The sequence below is a fragment of the Amblyraja radiata genome, chromosome 11, assembly GCF_010909765.2.
Source record: "Amblyraja radiata isolate CabotCenter1 chromosome 11, sAmbRad1.1.pri, whole genome shotgun sequence".
NCBI classification, from domain to species: domain Eukaryota; kingdom Metazoa; phylum Chordata; class Chondrichthyes; order Rajiformes; family Rajidae; genus Amblyraja; species Amblyraja radiata.
The window spans coordinates 4,491,299-4,513,249 of NC_045966.1; the positions used below are offsets into that span (position 1 = coordinate 4,491,299).

At 39.8% G+C, this 21,951-nt stretch overlaps 1 protein-coding gene across 2 annotated transcripts in view; it reads left to right on the plus strand.

Annotated features, from left to right (window-relative positions):
* Positions 1-21,951, plus strand: part of wwc1 (WW and C2 domain containing 1) — a 70,359-nt gene that overhangs the window by 46,434 nt on the left and 1,974 nt on the right. For both annotated transcript variants that reach the window (XM_033029209.1, XM_033029210.1), the window contains exons 9-22: positions 1,673-1,746; positions 2,519-2,761; positions 3,669-3,758; positions 4,072-4,754; positions 8,339-8,459; positions 8,797-8,874; positions 9,345-9,431; positions 10,055-10,247; positions 11,277-11,444; positions 14,422-14,522; positions 15,991-16,156; positions 17,541-17,705; positions 19,199-19,291; positions 20,859-21,089. In XM_033029209.1, the coding sequence (XP_032885100.1) occupies positions 1,673-1,746; positions 2,519-2,761; positions 3,669-3,758; positions 4,072-4,754; positions 8,339-8,459; positions 8,797-8,874; positions 9,345-9,431; positions 10,055-10,247; positions 11,277-11,444; positions 14,422-14,522; positions 15,991-16,156; positions 17,541-17,705; positions 19,199-19,291; positions 20,859-21,089 (2,493 nt within the window). The remainder of the gene's footprint in view (positions 1-1,672; positions 1,747-2,518; positions 2,762-3,668; positions 3,759-4,071; positions 4,755-8,338; positions 8,460-8,796; positions 8,875-9,344; positions 9,432-10,054; positions 10,248-11,276; positions 11,445-14,421; positions 14,523-15,990; positions 16,157-17,540; positions 17,706-19,198; positions 19,292-20,858; positions 21,090-21,951) is intronic.

The window sequence follows — 21,951 nt, forward strand, 5'->3', positions numbered from 1 at the left end:
CTGGGTGAGTGGGCAAATGCATGGCAGATGCAGTATAATGTAGACAAATGTGAGGTTATCCACTTTGGTGGCAAAAACAGGAAAGTAGACTATTATCTGAATGGTGGCCGATTAGGAAAAGGGGAGATGCAACGAGACCTGGGTGTCATGGTACACTAGTCATTGAAAGTAGGCATGCAGGTGCAGCAGGCAGTGAAGAAAACGAATGGTATGTTAGCATTCATAGCAAAAGGATTTGAGTATAGGAGCAGGGAGGTTCTACTGCAGTTGTACAGGGTCTTGGTGAGACCACAGCTGGAGTATTGTGTACAGTTTTGGTCTCCTAATCTGAGGAAGGACATTCTTGCCATAGAGGGAGTACAGAGAAGGTTCACCAGACTGATTCCTGGGATGTCAGGACTTTCATATGAAGAAAGACTGGATAGACTTGGCTTGTACTCGCTAGAATTTAGCAGATTGAGGGGGAATCTTATAGAAACTTACAAAATTCTTAAGGGGTTGGAAAGGCTAGATGCAGGAAGATTGTTCCCGATGTTGGGGAAGTCCAGAACAAGGGGTCACAGTTTAAGGATAAAGGGGAAATCTTTTAGGACTGAGATGAGAAAAACATTTTTTACACAGAGAGTGGTGAATCTCTGGAATTCTCTGCCACAGAATGTAGTTGAGGCCAGTTCATTGGCTATATTTAAGAGGGAGTTAGATGTGGCCCTTGTGGCTAAAGGGATCAGGGGGTATGGAGAGAAGGCAGGTACAGGATACTGAGTTGGATGATCAGCCATAATCATATTGAATGGTGGTGCAGGCTCAAAGGGCCGAATGGCCTACTCCTGCATCTATTTTCTATGTTTCTATGATCGCAGGGAGAGTGTACAAACTCCGTCCATTTGCACCCATAGTCAGGATTGAATCCACGTCTCTGGCGCTGTAAGGCAGCACCTCTATCGCTACGCCACTGTGCTGCCCAATTAGTATTGATAATGTGATATGCTTGGGGAAAGGATTGCAGAAGGAAAATGGGAAGAGGGGTGGCTATGTTCGATGGCAGATTGATGGAGATACAGCTCGGGAGATGATCAGGTTACTTGAGGAGGAGGTTGGTGCTGGAGTTGAGGGGTGTAGAAGAGAAGGATCAGCTGATGGGGAGGATGGTGGCGGTTTCTGTGAGACAAGGCAATCGTTAGAAAAGTGGGCCAGTCACAGGGGATATCACTGGGGCAAGAAGATGTGAAGGAAACTCCTTGAAAGTAAATTAGATTTGCTTGAAGTGGCCCAGGATTAAACTGACAGAGATTGTAACGTCCCAGTTGAGACCTGCTCTAAATATTAATGCCTGCCACTTGCATATTAAATGATTGTGGTAGAACTTTACACAATTCCCCACATCACCCTGTATCTGTCACCACTGTGTCCATGTAGTTATTTATTCACATCCCATCACAGGTGCATTTTGTCTTGCTCAGTCTGTTTTCCCACCTAGCTTCATATTGTATAGGTTCTTTATGCATAACAAATCTGGCACTGTTGACTCTAAAATGATTGTCAATGTAATGCAGAGCTATATCCTGTGCAACTAACAATGACGTTCTGAACTAAAATTGAAAATGCTATAAAAGGCTTTTCTTTTAGTTGTGATTGATGCTATAAATGTATTTATAATCTGTTTTGTATTTAGTTTGTTTGTGGCAGAAACACTAAATTGGCTGAAAAGGTGAGACTCAGTCTACAGTATGAAGAGTCAAAGAGAAGGTCAGTACCAAGTGAAATTTAACTTGTTCATGCAAATTGCAAAAATAGTAAAATTGTCCGTGTGCTGCTACAAATGTGATCATTATGTGAGGCTGTAATAGCTACTTTTTAATGGTCATTATTAAATTTGATTAAGGAAACAACATAATTAAGACTAATTAATCTTGTTCCAAATAATTTTGATTATTTGGTTCAAAATATTTTTTAAATTACCTTTTTTCTAAAATCGCTTCATAGTTATCAGATAAGTATACATGTACTCCTCAACTTACAAAGGGGTTATGTTCTGAGAAACCCAATGTAAGTCTAAAATATCGCGCCAAAAACGCATTTAAATACATTGTGATTGGAAGTGACCTGTGGCTCGCTGCCGTTACCAAGCATTTGTCGATCACAACGTGGAAATATCGTAAGTCAATGCCTCGTAAATCAGGGAGCATATGTGCTTCAGTTAACTGAAGGAGTTCTGGGGCATTACATGATGCAAATTATCTTCATAATCCCCAATCTCTAAATGTAAAATTGTTATATGTTCATGCTGTTTGTGAGTTATTGATATACTTGTGTAAAATTAACAAAAATCCGACGTCGGTTATATTTTCATTTTTAATAAAGTGCATTAAATTATGCTTGCATCTCTCACTTTGTATATCCTTACTCTCTACTGGTCGAAGTTGTGATGTGTGGTGTAGGCTCAATGTTACATTCAATGTCAAACTATGATCAGCTGTTTTTTTTTTTTAAATTTTCAATTAATCTTATTTTATGACAGGATTTCAGACATAAAAATTGAGCTAGCTAAACTCACTAGTGAGGCATGGCCTGGAGTATTGGATGCAGAACAAGACAGGCTGATACTGATTAATGAGAAAGAAGAACTATTGAAGGAACTGCAGTTTATAAACCCTCGCAAGTGGGTACCCAGTGAGGTGGAGCGACTGGAAATGGAACGAAAGCAATTGGCAGAAGACCTCCAGGTAGCAAGAGATACACAAAGCAAGGCACTCACAGAAAGGTTTGTAATCTAGCTTGTTTCAATGTTCTGGGAATAGTTGATAGTGATAATTATTAAAAATGTGTCCTATGCAAATAAAATAATTCATACTTGGTAAATGAAAAATGACAAAAAAATTATCGAGTTGATTTAATTATCTTGTACAGTTCAGTCAGGTACAGGAATAATGAAAACAAGTTGATAATATATCTTGGCATCAAACTATTACTTTACTGACAAATACCAATGAAGCAAAAAATATTTGGTGAAATTCTTTACAGCCGGACCCAAGAAATCAATTAACGTGATGCTGGTGCAATTTTGGGATAAAGATGGTGATTAGTTTGGATTATTTGAGAGATCCAGCTTTTTGTCTTTAAAACTGATGTTTTCTGTAGAAAGATCTTTTAAAATATAACACCAATAAGTGACATTGGGCCAGAAGCTGGTAGTTGAGTCTCAGAAATAACCGCGGCACATTGGTGCAGCAGTGGAGTTGCTGCCTTACGGCGCTTGCAGCGCTGGAAACCCGGGTTAGATCCTGACTATGGGTGCTGTCTGTATGGAGTTTGTACGTTCTCCTCGAGAGTTTTCTCCAAGATCTTCGGTTTCTTCCCACACTCGAGACGTACAGGTTTGATATAAGTGTAAATTGTCCCTAGTGTGTGTGTAGGGTAGTGTTAATGTACGGGGATCGCTGGTCGGTGCAGACTCAGTGGGCCGAAGGGCCTGTTTCTGCGTTGTGTAACTAAACTAAATTAACAGATGAGAGCTGGATAATAATACTGGCATAGACCTATTGAACAAATAGTTTAGTTCTGTATTTTACATGCTGAGTAATATATTTTAACAAGTAATTTTTGTGCATTGTTACAAAATTAAATACATTTTAATGCTGTTTTAGATTCATGATAACTTTATTTTGCAGATTAAAGATGCACAGCAAGAGGAACTATTTGTTGAGGGAGTTGGAAGAGGCAACACGGATAGCATCAACGTTACATTCACAACTTCAAAGGTAGGTGTGAGTATGGACAGGTTTATCATTGAAATAACGTTGGGATCAAATAATTGATAATGTTACTTTTTTTTCCCCTCCAAGATTAAAGAGCTGTGGGTTTAGAAGTATATTGCAAAGTGCAAAATCTGCTTCCAAAGATCTGTAATCCTCTGGAGTGGTTAGATTTTACCTAACTCGTTAACCCCTAATCCTGAAACTATTTTTGTTGCTATATGCTTTGTTTTAATTCAGTAAAAACTTCACTACTTGTAATATTGTCAGAAGTATTTTATTGCAGTACTAATAATTGTGTTTTTTTCCCCCCTCCTAGTCTTTCAACCAGCACTCTTTCACTATCATCAGGCAGCAGCAAAGGGTCACTGACGTCCAGCCACGGATCTCTTGGTGCATCCAGCATGGGATCTTCAAGTTCTATTAGCTTTACTGACCTGTACTATGATCACCCGGAACAAACAGTAGACCTAGACTATCAGTATAAATTGGATATCTTGCTACAGGAGGATACCTCAAGCAATAGACCTGCAAACTCTATCACCACCATACATGAAAATGAGGTGGTAAATACTCGTAATTATTCCTCGCACACTGATACTTATGGAAATCCAAAGAAGATTCATGCACGGAGATTTTTATCTGAGACTCCCAAGTCTCTGACTTCATTGAGCCCAAGGTCGTCCTTATCCTCCCTTTCGCCGCCTGGTTCTCCTGTGGTCAGAGACATCCATTTTTTGATATCTTCAGGGGAATCTCTTTTGAGCCATGCCAATGCAGACTTTGAAGATGCAGAGCTTCCTGATGTAATTGCTAATTTTAGTTTGCACACTGCGAATGATGACCAGATACCTTCAGAATCTGTGCCTTCAGAAACAGTCTTTTTACCTTCTTTAAACTTGGAAACTGAAAACAAGTCTGAAGATGGACCATTTAATTATTCATCAAACCTTAAGAGTGAAGAAACTGGAATTTCTACCAAATCTAATGAAGCTATAGAAGGTAAGGCATATGATCTGTTATGACATTGAAAGTGCCGGTTTAAATATCTTGTTCACCTGTTTGGATATCAAAATACATATTTCTGAACGATTCATTCAACAGGATTTTCTGCAGGATTTTCATTTTTGAAAGTATTTTTTGTGATTTGTAACATCTGGCAATTAAGTGTAAAATGGAATCGATCATTTGCCAGATCAAGTAAAAATGATCCAATTTATATTTGCTATTAATGAAATTCAGTCAAAAGATGATAAATTATGATATTTCCAGCAATGGGTCACTTACTGTAAATAAAAAATACTAGTTTGCAACAGCCACATACAGTACCTTTAGGAACTGGGAATAACAGCTATGAGTGGATTTTTCTTTAGACTGCCTTGATTTATGTTTTGCACGGGTTCCTTGTTGCCATTTCTTTTAAATGTCTGTTACAGGCATTTATTGTCACCTTTCTGATGTTCAGTTCTTGCAACGTCACCCATTCCTTCTATCCAGAGATGCTGCCTGTCTTCTTATCGGGTCCACACACCCGATTAGAAGTTGTTCAGCCAGAGCTGAACGCATTTCTCGGCATACAATGGTATCTGTCTTGTCACTTCTTGGTGGAAACAGGGCCGCGACGTGAAAGCTCTTTCCTTGACCACATGCTGTCTGTCCCACTGAGTTACTCCAGCATTTTGTGTCTATCTTCAGTTCATGCAACATCATTGGGATCAAGGGTATGAATCAATGAGAAGTTTTGGTAAAATCCAAACTGACCATTGTTTGGGAAATTATTTGTATGCGGGTGATGCTTGATGCTACATCATTGTTAATTTGGCAAAGGCTGTAGGTAATGGTTGCATGAAGTGGTTTGGTCCTGTGCTTGGTTTGCATCAGGTTATAAGCAGCTAGATTTACGTGTTAATGGAAAATGTGACAGCACAGGAACCTGCGCTTCTGCCCACTGTCTGTACTGACCACCATGTCACTTCAAACTATTCACATCTGCCTGCGCTTAGTCAATATCCCTCCATCCCCTGCCTGTTCATCTGCTTATCTAAATGCCTGTGTTGCTGTGAAATCTGTTTCCGAGAAAAAAGACTATTTACCCTAGGTAGCCACAGAAAGCTGGAGTAACTCAGCGCGTTAGACAGCATCTCTGGAGAAAAGGAATAGGTGACGTTTTGGGTCGAGACCCTTCTTCAGACCATCATGCTGTCTGACCCGCTGAGTTACTCCAGCGTTTTGTGTCTATCTTCAGTTTAAACCAGCATCTGCAGTTCCTTCCTACACTATTTACCCTATCTATGCCTCATAATCAGGTTGGATCTTTGGCTCCAATGCTGCAGAGAAAAAGATTCAGGTCTATCTAACTTCTTATAGCATCCTCTCTCAATGGCCTGGTGAACATCTTTTGCATCTTCTCCAAAGCCGCCTTATTTTTCTTGCAATAAGGTGATCAAAACTGCACACAACATTCCAAATATGGCTTTACCAAGTCACATTGCAACTTTACCAAGCTGCAATGTGACTTCCCAACTTTTATACTCCTTGCCTTTATCAATAAAGTAAATATGTTGTATGTCTTTTTTTTAAACCACCCTATCTACTTGCATTGCCAATTTCAGGAAGCTTTGGACTTGCCAACAATACTCATCATTGCATCAATGCCCTTGAGGGGCCTGCATTAATTATGCACTTTCTTCTTGCAAATGACCTTGCGAAGTGTAAGCCTCCACACTTGATTAAACCCCAATTATTTGCCCATGTTTTCAACTAAATTACGTACAGGCCGTTGTCATAGCTAGTGTGAAGTTATTTGGCCAGAGGAACATTGGCTGTACAAGTCTTCGGCAAGCTATCCAGAATTTTGTCAGGACCTATTGTTTTTGAGTCTCACACAGTGAGCTACTTGCTATTCAATATTTTTTGTTAATCTTGTGTATTTGTATCATCCGTGATTGCAGAGAATGCAGCTTCCTCATGTTTGTCATCCGTTTGTCTACGGCCATTCTTATGTACATATTATAGGTCTATGAAATTTGCTGTAAGCTGTTGCTTATGTCACTTTGTGACTTGGCCTTTGTCTATACGCTATATTTACAAGTGAAGAACTATTTAAAAAATCTCTGCTTTACTCATAAATCAACATGAGATATGATATATTATTCAGCAAATGTAGGTTCCTACAGCCTGATCTTGATTTGCTTTGATAGCTTTAAGGTGTGGTTAACGGTGAGGAAAAATGTTAATTAGTTTCGAGGAATGCTTCTGGAATGCTGTTGATTTGAATGTATTGTGATAAAATCAATGCCCAAACTAGTCATCAACCTCTTATGACGAATTGCAACATTGCATCAGGTTTCACCTTAGACATTCATCTTTCCAAATGTCTTCAAAAAAAATGTAATCAAGATTATGTATCATGGCCAATCCTTCGTAGATCTATGCAGACTGATCAAAACTTTGCAACATGATAAATCATCTCTTAATATCTAAGTAATTGTGGGTTTTACAGTGGTGCAGCTAGTGGAGCTGATGACTCGTAGCACAAAGTTGATCCTAACCTCTGGTTTATTTAGTTTAGAGATACAGCACAGAAACAGGCCCATCGGCTCACCGGGTCCGCGCCGACCAGCGATCCCTGCACATTAACACTATCCTACACCCACTAGGGACAATTTTTACATTTACCAAGCCAATTAACCTACATACCTGTACGTCTTTGGAGTGTGGGAGGATACCAAAAATCTCAGAAAAAACCCACGCAGGTCACAGGGAGAACATACAAACTCCGTACAGACAGCACCCGTAGTCGGTATCGAACCCGGGTCTCTGGCACTGCATACGCTGTAAGGCAACAACTCTACCGCTGCGCCAACGTGTCCATTGACAGGGTGGGTGTTCTTGTTTCCTCCCACATCCAAAAGACGTGCGGATTTGTAGGTACAGAGGGAGTGGATGCAAAAATGAGCTAAATAGAGCTAGTGTGTCAACTTGGACTTAGTAAGCTGAAGGGCCTGTTTCAATCAATTTCAATCCATCAGTTTAATTCTTCTATTGCTCCTTGATTTCCATCTCTCACCTGCCACAAATGGACGAGCGATTTTCACAGTTCTCCCTTCCAACTCATGAGAACATCGGGACTTTATTGTTCGGACATCTAAATGCTCTGTGGAAAAACCTTGATGGTTTTAAAAATCCATGCCACATTATGTCACACTCTCGTGTGATTATTTGATTTACTGCTGATATGTCCGGATGCAAAAAAGATTGGAAAATCAATAAAGTTGTTAAAATCGCTATGTTGTGCTTTTTACAGAAAAGGTTATGATCACATCCGTCAGTCAAAATTTATCCTAGTCTTTACACTGACAGTCTTGGCATTAATAGTTGTTCAGCAGAGCAAGTAATTATTGCAAGTTGATATGCTGTTATTTAAAGCAGTTAATTCTAGCACTTCGTCCAATTACTTTCAATTTTCCAGGATTTATAGTTGTCCTTTCTATTGTAGTTTTTAAACCAGAAATTGAATTTTATTATTATTATTATTACAGTTATATTTGGAAAAGTAAAACATTATTGATTTATCCATTTTGTAGATGCCAGCACACAAACAGAGGTGCCTGGACCAATACTACATCCCAAAATTGCTTGTGTTTCAGCAGCAGTATCAGACGAGTCCGTAGCAGGGGACAGTGGTGTATATGAAGCAGTCAAAAGGTACCGTCTAGTCCATCCTTTTCTGACCCAAATTATCAATTTACTATGGTCCTATTTCTCTATATTTTTTTAAAAATCTCATTATTTCCAACCTGTGCTCTTCTGAAATTGTGTGAATTGGTGCCAGGTTTTGAACTTTTTCCTGTTCTGTTTTATTTATTTCTGTTGCAGCTTTTCATGTTTGTGCTCTTTCAGTGTTCATTTCAAAACTCATCAACATAAGTGACCATATTCCTTGAACAAAATTGAATAGTCCAAATAAATTATTGGAAAAATGCAGATGCTGTTGTCTAGCAAGTTGACCTGTATATTACTACTTGTATTATTCTAACTCTAGATCATGTGAGACGGAGGATGCACTTTTTGATGAAGAAATAGAGGCACTGGGTGCTACCAGACTCCAAATAGCAATGAAGTAAGGTTGACATCTTCCTTAACATTGTTAAAACATTAAAATAATATGCTGTTCACTTAATTCTACCACTTCTCATTTAAAAAAAAAACTGAACACAACTTCTGACTTTGTAAAGGACGTATTGAAATTCTGAAAATTAAAATAAATAGCTGCATGTACTGTATGTGGGGATAATGGGTAAAATGAATGCACTCGCAATTACATTTGAATGTTAAGAAAAATCCTTGAGGGATTTGATATGTACGGAATGGAGGGATTTGGATTATGTGTAGGTAGATGAGAGATGGTCTTGACATCACATTCAGCACAGACATTGTTGGCCGAAGGGCCTGTTCTTGGTCTGCTTTGTTTCTCAGCTCGTGTTAATAACATGTTGATTTGCCTCTTCAATGTTTTAATATGCTTAACTCACACAGGTATTTAGTGTGTATTTACTCTGCAAATTTAATTAACAGTAACTTTTTTTACAGGTATGATGATAGAAGCAAAAGATTTGCAATATTTATTATTCAGTTAAATAATCCAGCAGCACTCATAATACCACAGAACCAGACAATGTGAGTATGAAGAAACTTCGATCAGATTATGTGTGGTCACCACCTTTTTGGGACACTTTCATTTTTTTAGGTTTAGTTGTACAGCGTCGAAACAGGCCCTTCGGCCCACCGAGTCCACACTGACCAGCGATCCCCACACATTAACACAAGCCTACACACACGGGGGACAATTTACACTTATATCAAGTATATCAAGTATACATACCTAAGCCAATTAACCTACAAACATGTACGTCTTTGGAGTGTGGGAGGATGCAGAAGATCTTGGAGAAAACCCACGCAGTCACGGGAAGAAAGCATAAACTCCGTACAGACAGCACCCATAGTTGGGATCGAACCCGGGTCTTTGGCGCTGCAGGCACTGTTAGGCGGCAACTCTACCGCTGTGCCGCGGTGCCGCCCTGGTTACTTTTACAGTGCTTTTTTTGTAGACCAAAAAAGGTGATTAAGAAACACACGTGTTACATGGCTAAAAAACAAAATAATTAAGTGTAACTTTTTAGAGGAGTTACCATCCCAAAAAGAACTGCATTAAACTGACTATAGAACAGTTTTAATTAACTGAACGGGTAATATTTGAGAAAACAGAATTCCTTTTGAAATTCCTTTTTTTTTTAATGCAGATATGTCCGAGTGGCTGTGCTTCCGAGCTCTGAAAATGCAAGTTGTCTCTTCCGCACCAAGACTCTACTAGTTGCTGAAAGTGTGGCATACAATGAGGTCTTTTGGGTCACCATTTCCTTTTCTGCATTGCGTCAAAAGACACTGCGAGTTGACGTTTGTTCTGTGGATAAATCTCACCGGGAAGAGTGTTTGGTCAGTAAATGTATTAGATACGAAAACTTCAAATGTATTTCCTAATTAATAACTTGTTACCGGCAAAAAGTGTCCAGGTGATTTTTTATACAACCGTTTCTATTTCCATTGGGTTTTTTTCATTTGAGATGTGAGCATCCCTGGGAAGGCTTGCATTTACCACCCATCACCTTGGGAAGATGGAGGGGAACCTTGTGTCGGGGAATCTCTCAGGATTTAGACCCAGCAACAAAAGGAATGGCAATGTGTTTTCAAGGCAGCGCGGCAACCTGTGAATGGCAATGACCATGTGCCAAATTCCATTAGAGTTGGTGGTGGCTAGAGGTTATATGTTTTGAAAAAGTTGTTGGAAGAGTCTAGACAAATAACATGTAGTGCTTCATGGTAAAATCATGCAAAATAGTTTAAAGATAGTAAATAAGATAACACAACCTCTAATTGCTCCAGATCATTGTGGTTCTTGGATTTGTGATGGTGAACAGAGACGGATTGCCATATAATAATAATAATAATAAGGAATTGTCTTTCATGCTTTTGGTATTACATTTTGCAGTGCTTTCACTTATTGTGTCCAGGTGTCAATAATAATGTCTTCTAATAATATCATCTTTCCCCGTACCCTTGTAGAACTGGAAGTAGTGCAATGCTGAGTACTGGCCCTCCCCAGGTTCCAGATGCCAGGCCTGTGCACAGCACTGTACATATTTGCATTTGGCTGACCGGTAGTTTCCGCAGCTGCAGGCACCTCCTGCTGCCTGGGAACTCTGTTTGCAGCTTCACGTCTGACGTGCAAACTATCCGGATTATCAGCAGTTGTTGACGACCGAATGGTGTAAGCTGAGGGGTTGGAGCCCTCCTCACCTACACTAAAAGAAAGTAATTCAGAGGGGCTGTGTAGGAATGTAACTAAGATGTAATCAAAAATCACATGAAACAACAGAAATGTTCTTACTTAAAACCAATATAGACACCTTTACATAGTATCGTGAATGATAATCTAAATAAAATTATATTTTTTAATTTTAACAGGGCGGGGCTCAAATCAGCTTGGCGAATGTGAATAGATCTGGGGACAGATCAATGCACTGGTACAACCTCCTGAGTAGCCCTTATCTCCAAGAGCAAAACATAAGGCACTGTGCTCAAGATGAAGCTGTTCTTCAATCAGAAGTTAATCACAATACATCAGAACAGAAAGTATGTTGTTAAGTCTTTGAATGACATACAGTGATTATTTTGATTGTTAGTTCAAATCCATTTACTATATAGAAAGTTTTCTATTCCCTATTTTACAGGCAACATAATGCGTTTTTAAGAAGAATTTAAGAGAATCAATTATTTTATTTTGAAAATAAACTTTATTCATAAAAACGTGTACAAGGCATTAAAAACAGGATGTGGCTTTCTTTACATTCAGTATTATCCAGTCCACTTTCATAGGATTAATGTAGCTATACATTAAGTTATATTCAATGGGTGAAGTATCAATGCCACAATATACCCTTCAAATGTTTGTGGGCTTTTATTCCAGATCCAGCCCCTCAGTGCACAGTGGCAGCAAGGACTTGGGTTGCAATCCTACCCCCAAATAGCCTTTATGTTGGCTGGAGTAACTCAGCGGGACAGGCAGCTTCTCAGGAGAGAAGGAATGGGTGACGTCTCGGGTCGAGACCCTTCTTCAGACTGATGTCAGGGGAGTGGGCTGGACAGAGATAGAATGTAGTCTGAGACAGTAAGACAGGTGGGGGGAGGGGATGGAGAGAGGGACAGAAAGGGCTATTTGAAGTTAGAGAAGACAATGTTCATACCATTAGGGTGAAAGCTACCCAAGCGAACTATGAGGTGCTGTTCCTCCAATGTGCGCTGGGCCTCGCATTGACAATGGAGGAGGCCCAGGATGGAAAGGCTGCAACTAGCTTCACTGCATTCCTTAATGCATACTCCTACAGCTTGGAATGTGTCAGTTGGCAGCATTCACTTCCAACCATCCCATTGTCCTGGTAGAGCAACAGGTTTCAGGGAGACCAGTGAATCTGGTCTTCCCTTAGACAAGGAAGGGTAAAGTTAAATCAAGTTATGCACAAATACGGTGAAGACCAGGCTTGCTTGCAGAAGCCTCATGGGCACATAGATTCAGGCAACACTTAAAAACAAATTATACAGTAAATCAACGGAAAGCTTTTGCAAGCATTCTATGGTATTGCAATCTCACAAGTATTCTAGCATCCTCCATGTAACCAACTAATATAGTACTACTGCATCTATGGAAGTCATTGCAGAGAGACCAGTGCTAGTCTTAAAGCACACGGCATTGGGGGTTCAGTATTGATGTGGATAGAGAACTGGCTGGCAAACAGGAAGCAAAGAGTAGGAGTAAACGGGTCCTTTTCACAATGGCAGGCAGTGACTAGTGGGGTACCGCAAGGCTCAGTGCTGGGACCCCAGCTATTTACAATATATATTAATGATCTGGATGAGGGAATTGAAGGCAATATCTCCAAGTTTGCGGATGACACTAAGCTGGGGGGCAGGGTTAGCTGTGAGGAGGATGCTAGGAGACTGCAAGGTGACTTGGATAGGCTGGGTGAGTGGGCAAATGTTTGGCTGATGCAGTATAATGTGGATAAATGTGAGGTTATCCATTTTGGTGGCAAAAACAGGAAAGCAGACTATTATCTAAATGGTGGCCGATTAGGAAAAGGGGAGATGCAGCAAGACCTGGGTGTCATGGTACACCAGTCATTGAAAGTAGGCATGCAGGTGCAGCAGGCAGTGAAGAAAGCGAATGGTATGTTAGCTTTCATAGCAAAAGGATTTGAGTATAGGAGCAGGGAGGTTCTACTGCAGTTGTACAGGGTCTTGGTGAGACCACACCTGGAGTATTGCGTACAGTTTTGGTCTCCAAATCTGAGGAAGGACATTATTGCCATAGAGGGAGTGCAGAGAAGGTTCACCAGACTGATTCCTGGGATGTCAGGACTGTCTTATGAAGAAAGACTGGATAGACTTGCTTTATACTCTCTAGAATTTAGGAGATTCAGAGGGGATCTTATAGAAACTTACAAAATTCTTAAGGGGTTGGACAGGCTAGATGCAGGAAGATTGCTCCCGATGTTGGGGAAGTCCAGGACAAGGGGTCACAGCTCAAGGATAAGGGGGAAATCCTTTAAAACCGAGATGAGAAGAAATGTTTTCACACAGAGAGTGGTGAATCTCTGGAACTCTGCCACAGAGGGTAGTCGAGGCCAGTTCATTGGCTATATTTAAGAGGGAGTTAGATGTGGCCCTTGTGGCTAATGGGATCAGAGGGTATGGAGAGAAGGCAGGTACGGGATACTGAGTTGGATGATCAGCCATGATCATATTGAATGGCGGTGCAGGCTCGAAGGGCCGAATGGCCTACTCCTGCACCTAATTTCTATGTTCTATGTTTCTATGTTAGCCTGCACTGTAACTGCAGACTCCATTGTGCACCCTCAGGCTCCTCCCACAACATTCATTCATTCATCATCATTGAAAACATTAGCGACGCAGTGGTGCTGGTTTTGGCGGGAACGGTGACGGACGTCACTGTCCTCCAGTTCCTGCGGACTTCCGCCGCTGGAAGTATAGGATTTTGGTGTCTGTGTGCTTTATCATCGTTCCTTACAATGCCGTGTACGACAGTGATCACAACTTCTACTGAAGTGTGGATGGCCGTTGGCTCGCTAGGTACTCATCAGTCCTTTGACAGGTCTTGTTTTTGGTCCTGTTGGGGGTCCACAGCCCCCTCCTCACCTGGCAAACCAGGCGGGGGAGACTGTTTAGTATCCGACCATGGAGCAGGTAGCGCGGGATTACATGGTACCCATGGCGGGGGGAACTTTCTCCCCCCCCCCCCCCCCCCCCCCCCCGACCTGACTAGAAACAACATCCTGAGTTGCTATTTCTTAATCCCATTCTTTGAAAAGGTTGCTGAGTTTTGTAATGTTCTAAAAAAATATGCCCTGTCTGCATCAAACAGTCTTTATGACCAGGCCTTTTCATTATATAATAATTGATATATGAAAGGTTCATGAATCTAAGATTTGTAACTCCATTCCAAGATTGATTTAGTTAAATGAATCTGAGTCAATAATACAGTTTGAAGGAAAAGCTCAGTATCATTTTTCAGATTAATATTGTGTTTATGTAGGATTCCATATCTACACTTCTGGAACAAACAGCTGCCGAGTTGGAAACAGTTGAACGAAGACTAGAAAGCCACAGAAATATATTGAGTGCGGAAGAGGAATGGTATGTATTATCAAGTCCTTTTCATAACTGTATGCGTTACAGGTTCTTTTATACGAAGTAGATTTTTTTTTTTTTGGTTCTGGCAGTTTCCGTTTTTATCCTCGACGTCCTGTTTGTATGTTATTCCATTTACACAATATTTCCCAGTATGTTATGAACGAAATCATGAGTAAATCAGCATCATTAGACTATATAATCGGAAACCACAAATCTAATTTGTGGGAGCTTTCAGGCAGCAATTAAGAATAGAAACCCTGACTAACCTGTCTGAACAAGGGTCTCGACCCGAAAACGTCACCCATTCCTTCCCTCCAGAGATGCTGCCTGTTCCGCTGAGCTGCTCCAGTATTTTGTGTTTACCCCATTGTTCAGCCAGTTTAAATATCTAGACAATAGAGAAGGTTGCCCAAGACCAGTTTGTATATGTGCCCTGACCAACAATATCACCAGTCAACAACAGTCCACCTATATTTTCTCCATTCCTGGATTTGCCACAGAGCACTGGGACAGCACTGGGTCTTGATTGGGTCTTGCCAGCATTGAGGCCCTGTGTGCTGCTTAATTTATAAGTCATTGATTAGTGTGGCCTCAGAGGTGCCATGAAAGTTCTGGAAATACGTTATTCACCATCTTGAAAAACGAAATTGCAATTAAAGGTAAACTCAATCTTCAAGTGAGGATTTCAAATATTCTGGAATTTTGGTTTTCTAAATAGCCGACTCTGGATAAATCTTTGTCTGTTTTATCTTGGAGTTGTCTAGTGTGCCTTTGCTCTCCTAAGTCATGTCAGATAACATGTGCGAGTCTATCTATTAATGTTTATCTGACATTTGCACGAACTAATTTAACCAAAGATTTGATGCAAAGTTATTTGTTTATTTGAATTAGAAAGGCTAGCATATGTGAGAAAATACAATGAGAATCTAAGCAATTAACTTGCTATTTTCTGTTTTAAATTGTAATAACTTGCAATTGCGATGTTTATCCATAATAATTCAACACAAATGAATTGTTCTGTTTTTGTGTAAGACATGGGAGCACAGTGTGTGTGAGGTTGTCTGTGTGAGGTTTGTACATTCTCCCTTTGACCACATGGGTTTTGCCTGAATGCTTCTGTTTCCGGTGTTGGCAGGTTAATTGGATATTGTACACTACCCCTACTCGTCATGTGTTGGAGAATCGGGCAAGGGACGTGTGTGGAAAATAGGTTGCTGGGAAATATGTGGGCAATGGTTCTGAGAGCTAGGATAGATCGATGAGTTGACTCTTATTTTGCAAGTTGGATAAAAATTAAGCAGTTCAAAGATTCATATAAAAAAGAAAAGAACAAAATGGTCACACAATGCAACTGGAAAACAAATAATTTATTTTGCCTCGAGTGGGTGTAAGCACAAAAGGAGTCAAAGGATGGAGAGTCTACCTGTGCAATTGGAAATATATATACTTACTGTGGTTTGTTTGTTTCCAGGCATGAAGTTCCAGCAGAGGGAGGTGACTTTGGTGAAAGAGAAATAGCTGAGGATGAAGACCAGGATGTGTACATTGGAGTTCCATGGGAAAACGAACATGATGCTGAGACTCCCAATGAACATACTGATAGCTGGTCGACTGTCACAGCGGTCGCTGCGATGAAGGTGAATGTAATGGATCCCTCTGAATTAGGATGTCAATTAGTAAACCAACACTGGGCACAGATTGCATAATTGCGGAGGTGGTGTTGAAGGCTGCTATAAGTTGTGAATCGTTGGAGGTTAATGGAATTACTAACTAATTTGAGCCTATAAATGAAATAATTTAATATGGGAGAAAAGGTTGCAAGCAAAACGAGAGCAAAGAGAATTCAATTCAGATAAAAAATTTATTTCGCAATCTAAGTACCATATCACAGAAACAGTTACTTCCAATGTCTGAGTAGCTGTCTTTATAGGAAATCAATCCTTTAATTCAAATAAAAATAAAAATTCTGACCACTTATGCACTTACAACAAAGAGATAACATTGCCTTCTCTATACTATTAAAAGTTTCATCTTGTATGTATGTATGTATACGTGTGTGTCGTGTGTGTCTCTCTACCTTCGTCAAAACGCCACACGCTAGCACAGAAATTTTCACACGTTATTAATCACATTAACCCTGTTGATAAAATAAACTGCTTCACTTCACATTACATGCTATATTTTACAACTTAGTGTTTTATAAAATAGCAAAAACGAACTTTTTAAACGGCAAATCTTCAAACGCGAGTGACGTCACAAAGGGGAGGTGGGCAGCCACCAAGGGGGAGTGAGCGGCAACCAGCTTCCAGTGAAGTCGGGGAGGGCCGCATTTAAATTAACGTTCAGCTTTTTCCAACCCGGGCTTCTACCCGCGACGCTCCGGCTGGGGTTTTACGCGGCCATCAAGCCGCGGCGGTGTAGCGGACATCGAGATCGCAGCGGTGAGGCCTCGCTCGGGTCCACGCCCGTCTGCGTCCTCACTCGGGTCCACGCCCGTCATGAGGCCTCGCTCAGGTCCACGCCCGTCATTAGGCCTCGCTCAGGTCCACGTCCGCCCATGGTGAGTGCCGGAATATTGTGTTGGAGCAGACCCAACTGCACTTGGTCTAGTTTAGTTATATAATTGCTAATTGGTCTAAATTTGTTTGCAAAGTATATGACATATCTTTGACATTTGTGGTTTAACTGTCTTGTACAGAGAATGACAATAAGTACATTCTTTGTTCTTTCAGACATGGATTTTGTGCTATTTAATTTAATGTGTAATTTAATCGATGGCATTTCAGGATTGTTTAATTGTTAGAAAGCTATTAGTATTGTGCAAAAATGGCATGAGGTTAATTAAGAAAATCACCCATTTAAGCAATCTTCTCTCATATATGCTGCGTTAATGTTGATTAAAATGTATCTAAAGCAATAAATTAATAGGCTAGAAAACACTTTTCCGCAATAATGAATTGGTGTTAAAATAAAAAGTTTGATTTTCACATTGCACTGAATTATAAATAATTATCTCCACAGATTGATAAAGAGACCAGTACAGAGGAGATTGTGGCAACAACTTCTGCAGTGCGTCCAAAGGATAGAAGAGTTTCTAACACTCAGCAGAGCCCATTTGTGAGAGGCAGTGCTATTATTCGTTCCAAAACGTTCTCTCCGGGCGCACAGAATTCCTACGTGTGCAGGGTAGGAAATTATTCAGTTTGATTTAGTTCTTAAGCGTTCAAAAAATATGTAACTATCTTAATGCTTGGGATTCAGTTTCTGCCCCCGTTGAAAATTTTCCTGCATTCTTTGAGCTTGTATCTCTTAACTCATTCTCCATTTTTGTTCCAGTCTCACATTTTCCCCATTTTATTTGACGTCAAAGTTGAATGTGGTCATCACTTTTGATTCCTTTCTTTTTGAAAAGCAGCAGTCATGTTACACATTTTGCTTAAGTACAATGAATGTATGAGCCTTGAGCAAGCATATTGTCTGATAAATGTTGTCTAATAATTGACCCTTCCCACCTTTACAGGGTGATTATGGTCCTTTCTCAAGCTGTTCTTTATCACTTTACGATGGGATATCAGTGGTACCCACAGCATATAGGAAGTGTGTAATTTTTGTTCAGGTCCCATTGGTGCATAAAGCCGTATAATATCCATGATGATTCATTCATCAGTCGCAGCAGGTTGCCGAAAATTTTCAATATGTTGAAAATCCAGCGGTGACCAGAAAAAGGTACGACTCTTTGGGCGATTGCTCACGACCGAACAGGCGTCACCCCTCGACGTCAAAGAGTCGTACCTTTTTCTGGTCGCTGCTGGATTTTTAACATGTTGAAAATGCTCGGCAACCTGCTGCGACTGATGGGTGCCGGCAAGTCGGCGAAAAAAATCACATAAGTGGGACAGGCCCTTAATGAAAGGTTATGTTGGTTCGTTAAAGTAGTTTTTGTAAAGTGTATAATCAGGTCATTACTACTTGATATCTGAACTCATCCTGGTACCTTTTGTATTTACCCTCAAGATGTGACATTAAATATGTTTACTAAAAAACTTGTTGGGAGCAGGATTTCCTTTTATCTTGAGGAAGAAGGCTGATGAACTCATAACAAATCATGAGTAATTCAATATACTTCGCTCCATAGATGCTGCTGCACCCGCTGAGTTTCTCCAGCTTTTTTGTGTACCTTCAATTTTCCAGCATCTGCAGTTCCTTCTTAAACACAAAATCCAAGTCGAGGGTTAGGTTCACAAAAAAATTAATAACAGCAAATTTTGTTGATTATTTTGTATTTGGTGGGTTCTCATAAATTCCTTGAGTGAATTTTTATTCTGTATTTCAAAAGTTTTTGGCAGTGATTTAAATTTAGTGAAGTTGAATATCTGATACCCGAACCGCTGTGATGTGTGGGTGTACTGTATATAGATGGAAGTGATTAGTGGGGAGAACTGAAGGAAGAGTTTTTTGATAGGGTTTTCCAGGGAATAGGACCAATTGTTGCATCTAGAGGAAATGGGTGCTTCATTTTAAAAATATTAAAATAGCCAAGTCTTTGGTTCGTGACATTTTTAGATGGATCAAATATGATAATCTGACATTTACTATGTGGTGAAAAAAATATGTGTCAAATGAACGATCTCTTTGTGAGATATTTGCTAATAATTTCATAACAATGATTTTATTTACAGTTAAATCGAAGTGATAGCGACAGCTCAACATTGTCAAAGAGATCCCCCTTTGTTCGTAATGCCATGGAAAGGCGTAGTTTGCGAATGAAAATGGTAAGGATTATTGTGGAATACTCTTAGTTAAGATTAATAGAGTCGTACGGCACAGAAACAGACTTTTAGTCACTGCTCCCATGTTGGCCACCAAGTCTGAAGAAGGGTCTCGACCCGAAACGTCACCCATTCCTTCTCTCCAGAGATGCTGCTAGTCCCGCTGAGTTACTCCAGTTTTTTTGTGTCTATCTCCTGTCTATACTAGTCTTATTTTTCAGCACTCATTCTACAGCTTTTAATGTCATAGTGTATCAGATGCTCACCTAAATACTAGTTCAACTACTTCCACATCTCCTTAGACAATAGGTACAGGAGTAGGCCATTCGGTCCTTCGAGCCAGCACCCTTGGGCTCCAGTTTTGAATCGCCATCTGGATGATTTAAAATGTCCTCAAATCCTCTCAAAGTCTTATCCCTTATCTTAAAGATATGTCCTCTAGTTACAAACACCTTTGCTAAAGGAAAATGTTTTTTGTTATCTAATAGGGTAGGAAAGGAAAGGTTTAGAACAGGAGTGGGGAACCTTTTCATGTTGGGATGTCGCGTTAAGTTAGCTGTACTCTAATAAGGCCGCATCCAAGAGACTTCAATTAGATATACTTCAAAATGTCCATTATTACTAATGTTTTAATTGTGGCCGTCAGTCGGGGAGGACTATTTCGTTGAATTTTTTTTACTCTTTGGTATTTTAAATACGTTCATTTTAAGATAAAAATAAAAATAATAAAAGACGAACCATAACATATTAATAGAAATAAAAGGATATGTTCTGCAAAATTTGGATTCATTCAAAAGGCTGCACTTAATGGCCTGGAAGGCCGCAGGTTCCCCATCCCTGGTTTAGAAGGTTAAGGGCAAAATGCAGGACTAGTTTAGATGGGGTCATCTTGGTTAGCATGGCTGTTTTGGACCGAAGGGCCTGTGCGTGTGCTGTATGACTCTCAGTACTCTACTGGAGCAGCAGCATAAAAGGTGACACATTTTTCACATTTGTAAATGAACATGAGTGACATGCCACTGAATACAAACACTGGGTTTCTTTGTCATAAAATAATAATAATGGTTGCCAATTAAACTTAGCTGTACATTTTGCAAGTATGTTATTAAAAGACACTGACTACAATTGGGTTTTAGGACTTGCTTATTTAAGCCATCTAATATGTGGGAGCTGAAAAGATATAATATAAAAAGGCTATCAAAAGTCTGTAAAATTGAACCGTGACACAGAAGGATAGACATTTCATTTAGAGCAGTGGAACTGAATGGCCGATGACATTGGGTATAAATACCATAATAGAATTAAATATCTGCTTTGCCTAACGATGACAGACCTGATGTAGCCTTTTTTGATTACGTCAAAGAAAATTAGTTCATATTGTGCTAAATTTTCTGCCCCTTTGAATAATCTGAACTAATTTTAGGACCAAACACAGTTTAGTCAAATAGTATCTTACAATAGGGCTAAAACTCATTTGTCTTGATTAGCAATGCGAAAGATGTTGGATACATTCATAATGCCCCATCTAAGGAATTTATTATTTAAGGCCAATAATTGTCTTTTCTTTTAGCCTTCAATCAGAAGAGTGGGATCAGAAAGAGTGATACGAACCTCTTTAGATTTGGAGTTGGACCTTCAGGCTTCAAGAACCAGAAAAAACAGATTATCTCAGGAACTGGATATCTTGCGGGATTTGAAACAGCAAATTGACGAGGCCAAAGCCAGAGGAGAGACAGAGCTGCCTCAATCGGTTAAGGAGGATGAACGATTTCAAACCCTGCTGAAGCAAATTGAAAAACAGGTAATGTACCTGCAGATCGATTACATAGTCTTCAGCTGTGCAGAATGATGAGAAGGAATCGCCTCAAAATATATGCACCACAGTTCTCTTGTTAATTTGAAGCAGAATTGAGTCTTGTAGCTACAAGTTACCGTTTACAATCCTATCAGTCAGGAGAAGTTGTGAATTTTCTCACAATTATTAATTGGGATGAAATCTTTTTTTTAATATAAGGTAAAAGGCGTTTAAAGGTACTTTGCAAATTTGCTAAACTCTCAAACTCCAACTTTTTGAAGGAAAAAAAACTGGGTTAAGATTGCAATCTGTTAAAATGAACTCGGCAGGAGATTTTTTTTGTTCCTCGTGTGAGATGCAGAATAGATTCGTTTTTATTCATAATATACATTTGGGGAATTGCATGCTTATTATTAACATGGTAGGGTGGTGTCAGATTTTTCAAGATTGCTTTGCAAGGTGACAATTGGTCGTAGCATTGAGGTATTAGTATTGAAAGTCACTATTGGTGTTTTTTATGTTGAGTAAACTGCGCACTCATGCTCGTTTTTAGGCACATCATGTGCAAAGAAATTCTTGACCTTTTTATTCAATGAGCCATTTTAATTCCTGATCACGTTTCACACTTCATGTGAAAATCAATCCAATTTAGCAAACTGATTTTATGTGCTTATTTTAAACAATTTGTGATCATTGATTTTGAGTGATTTCATCAATTCATTAGACAATAGACAATAGGTACAGGAGTAGGCCATTTGGCCCTTTGAGCCAGCACCGCCATTCAACTGTGATCATGGCTGATCATCCCCAATCAGTACCCCGTTCCTGCCTTTTCCCCATATCCTTTGACTCCGATATCTTTAAGAGC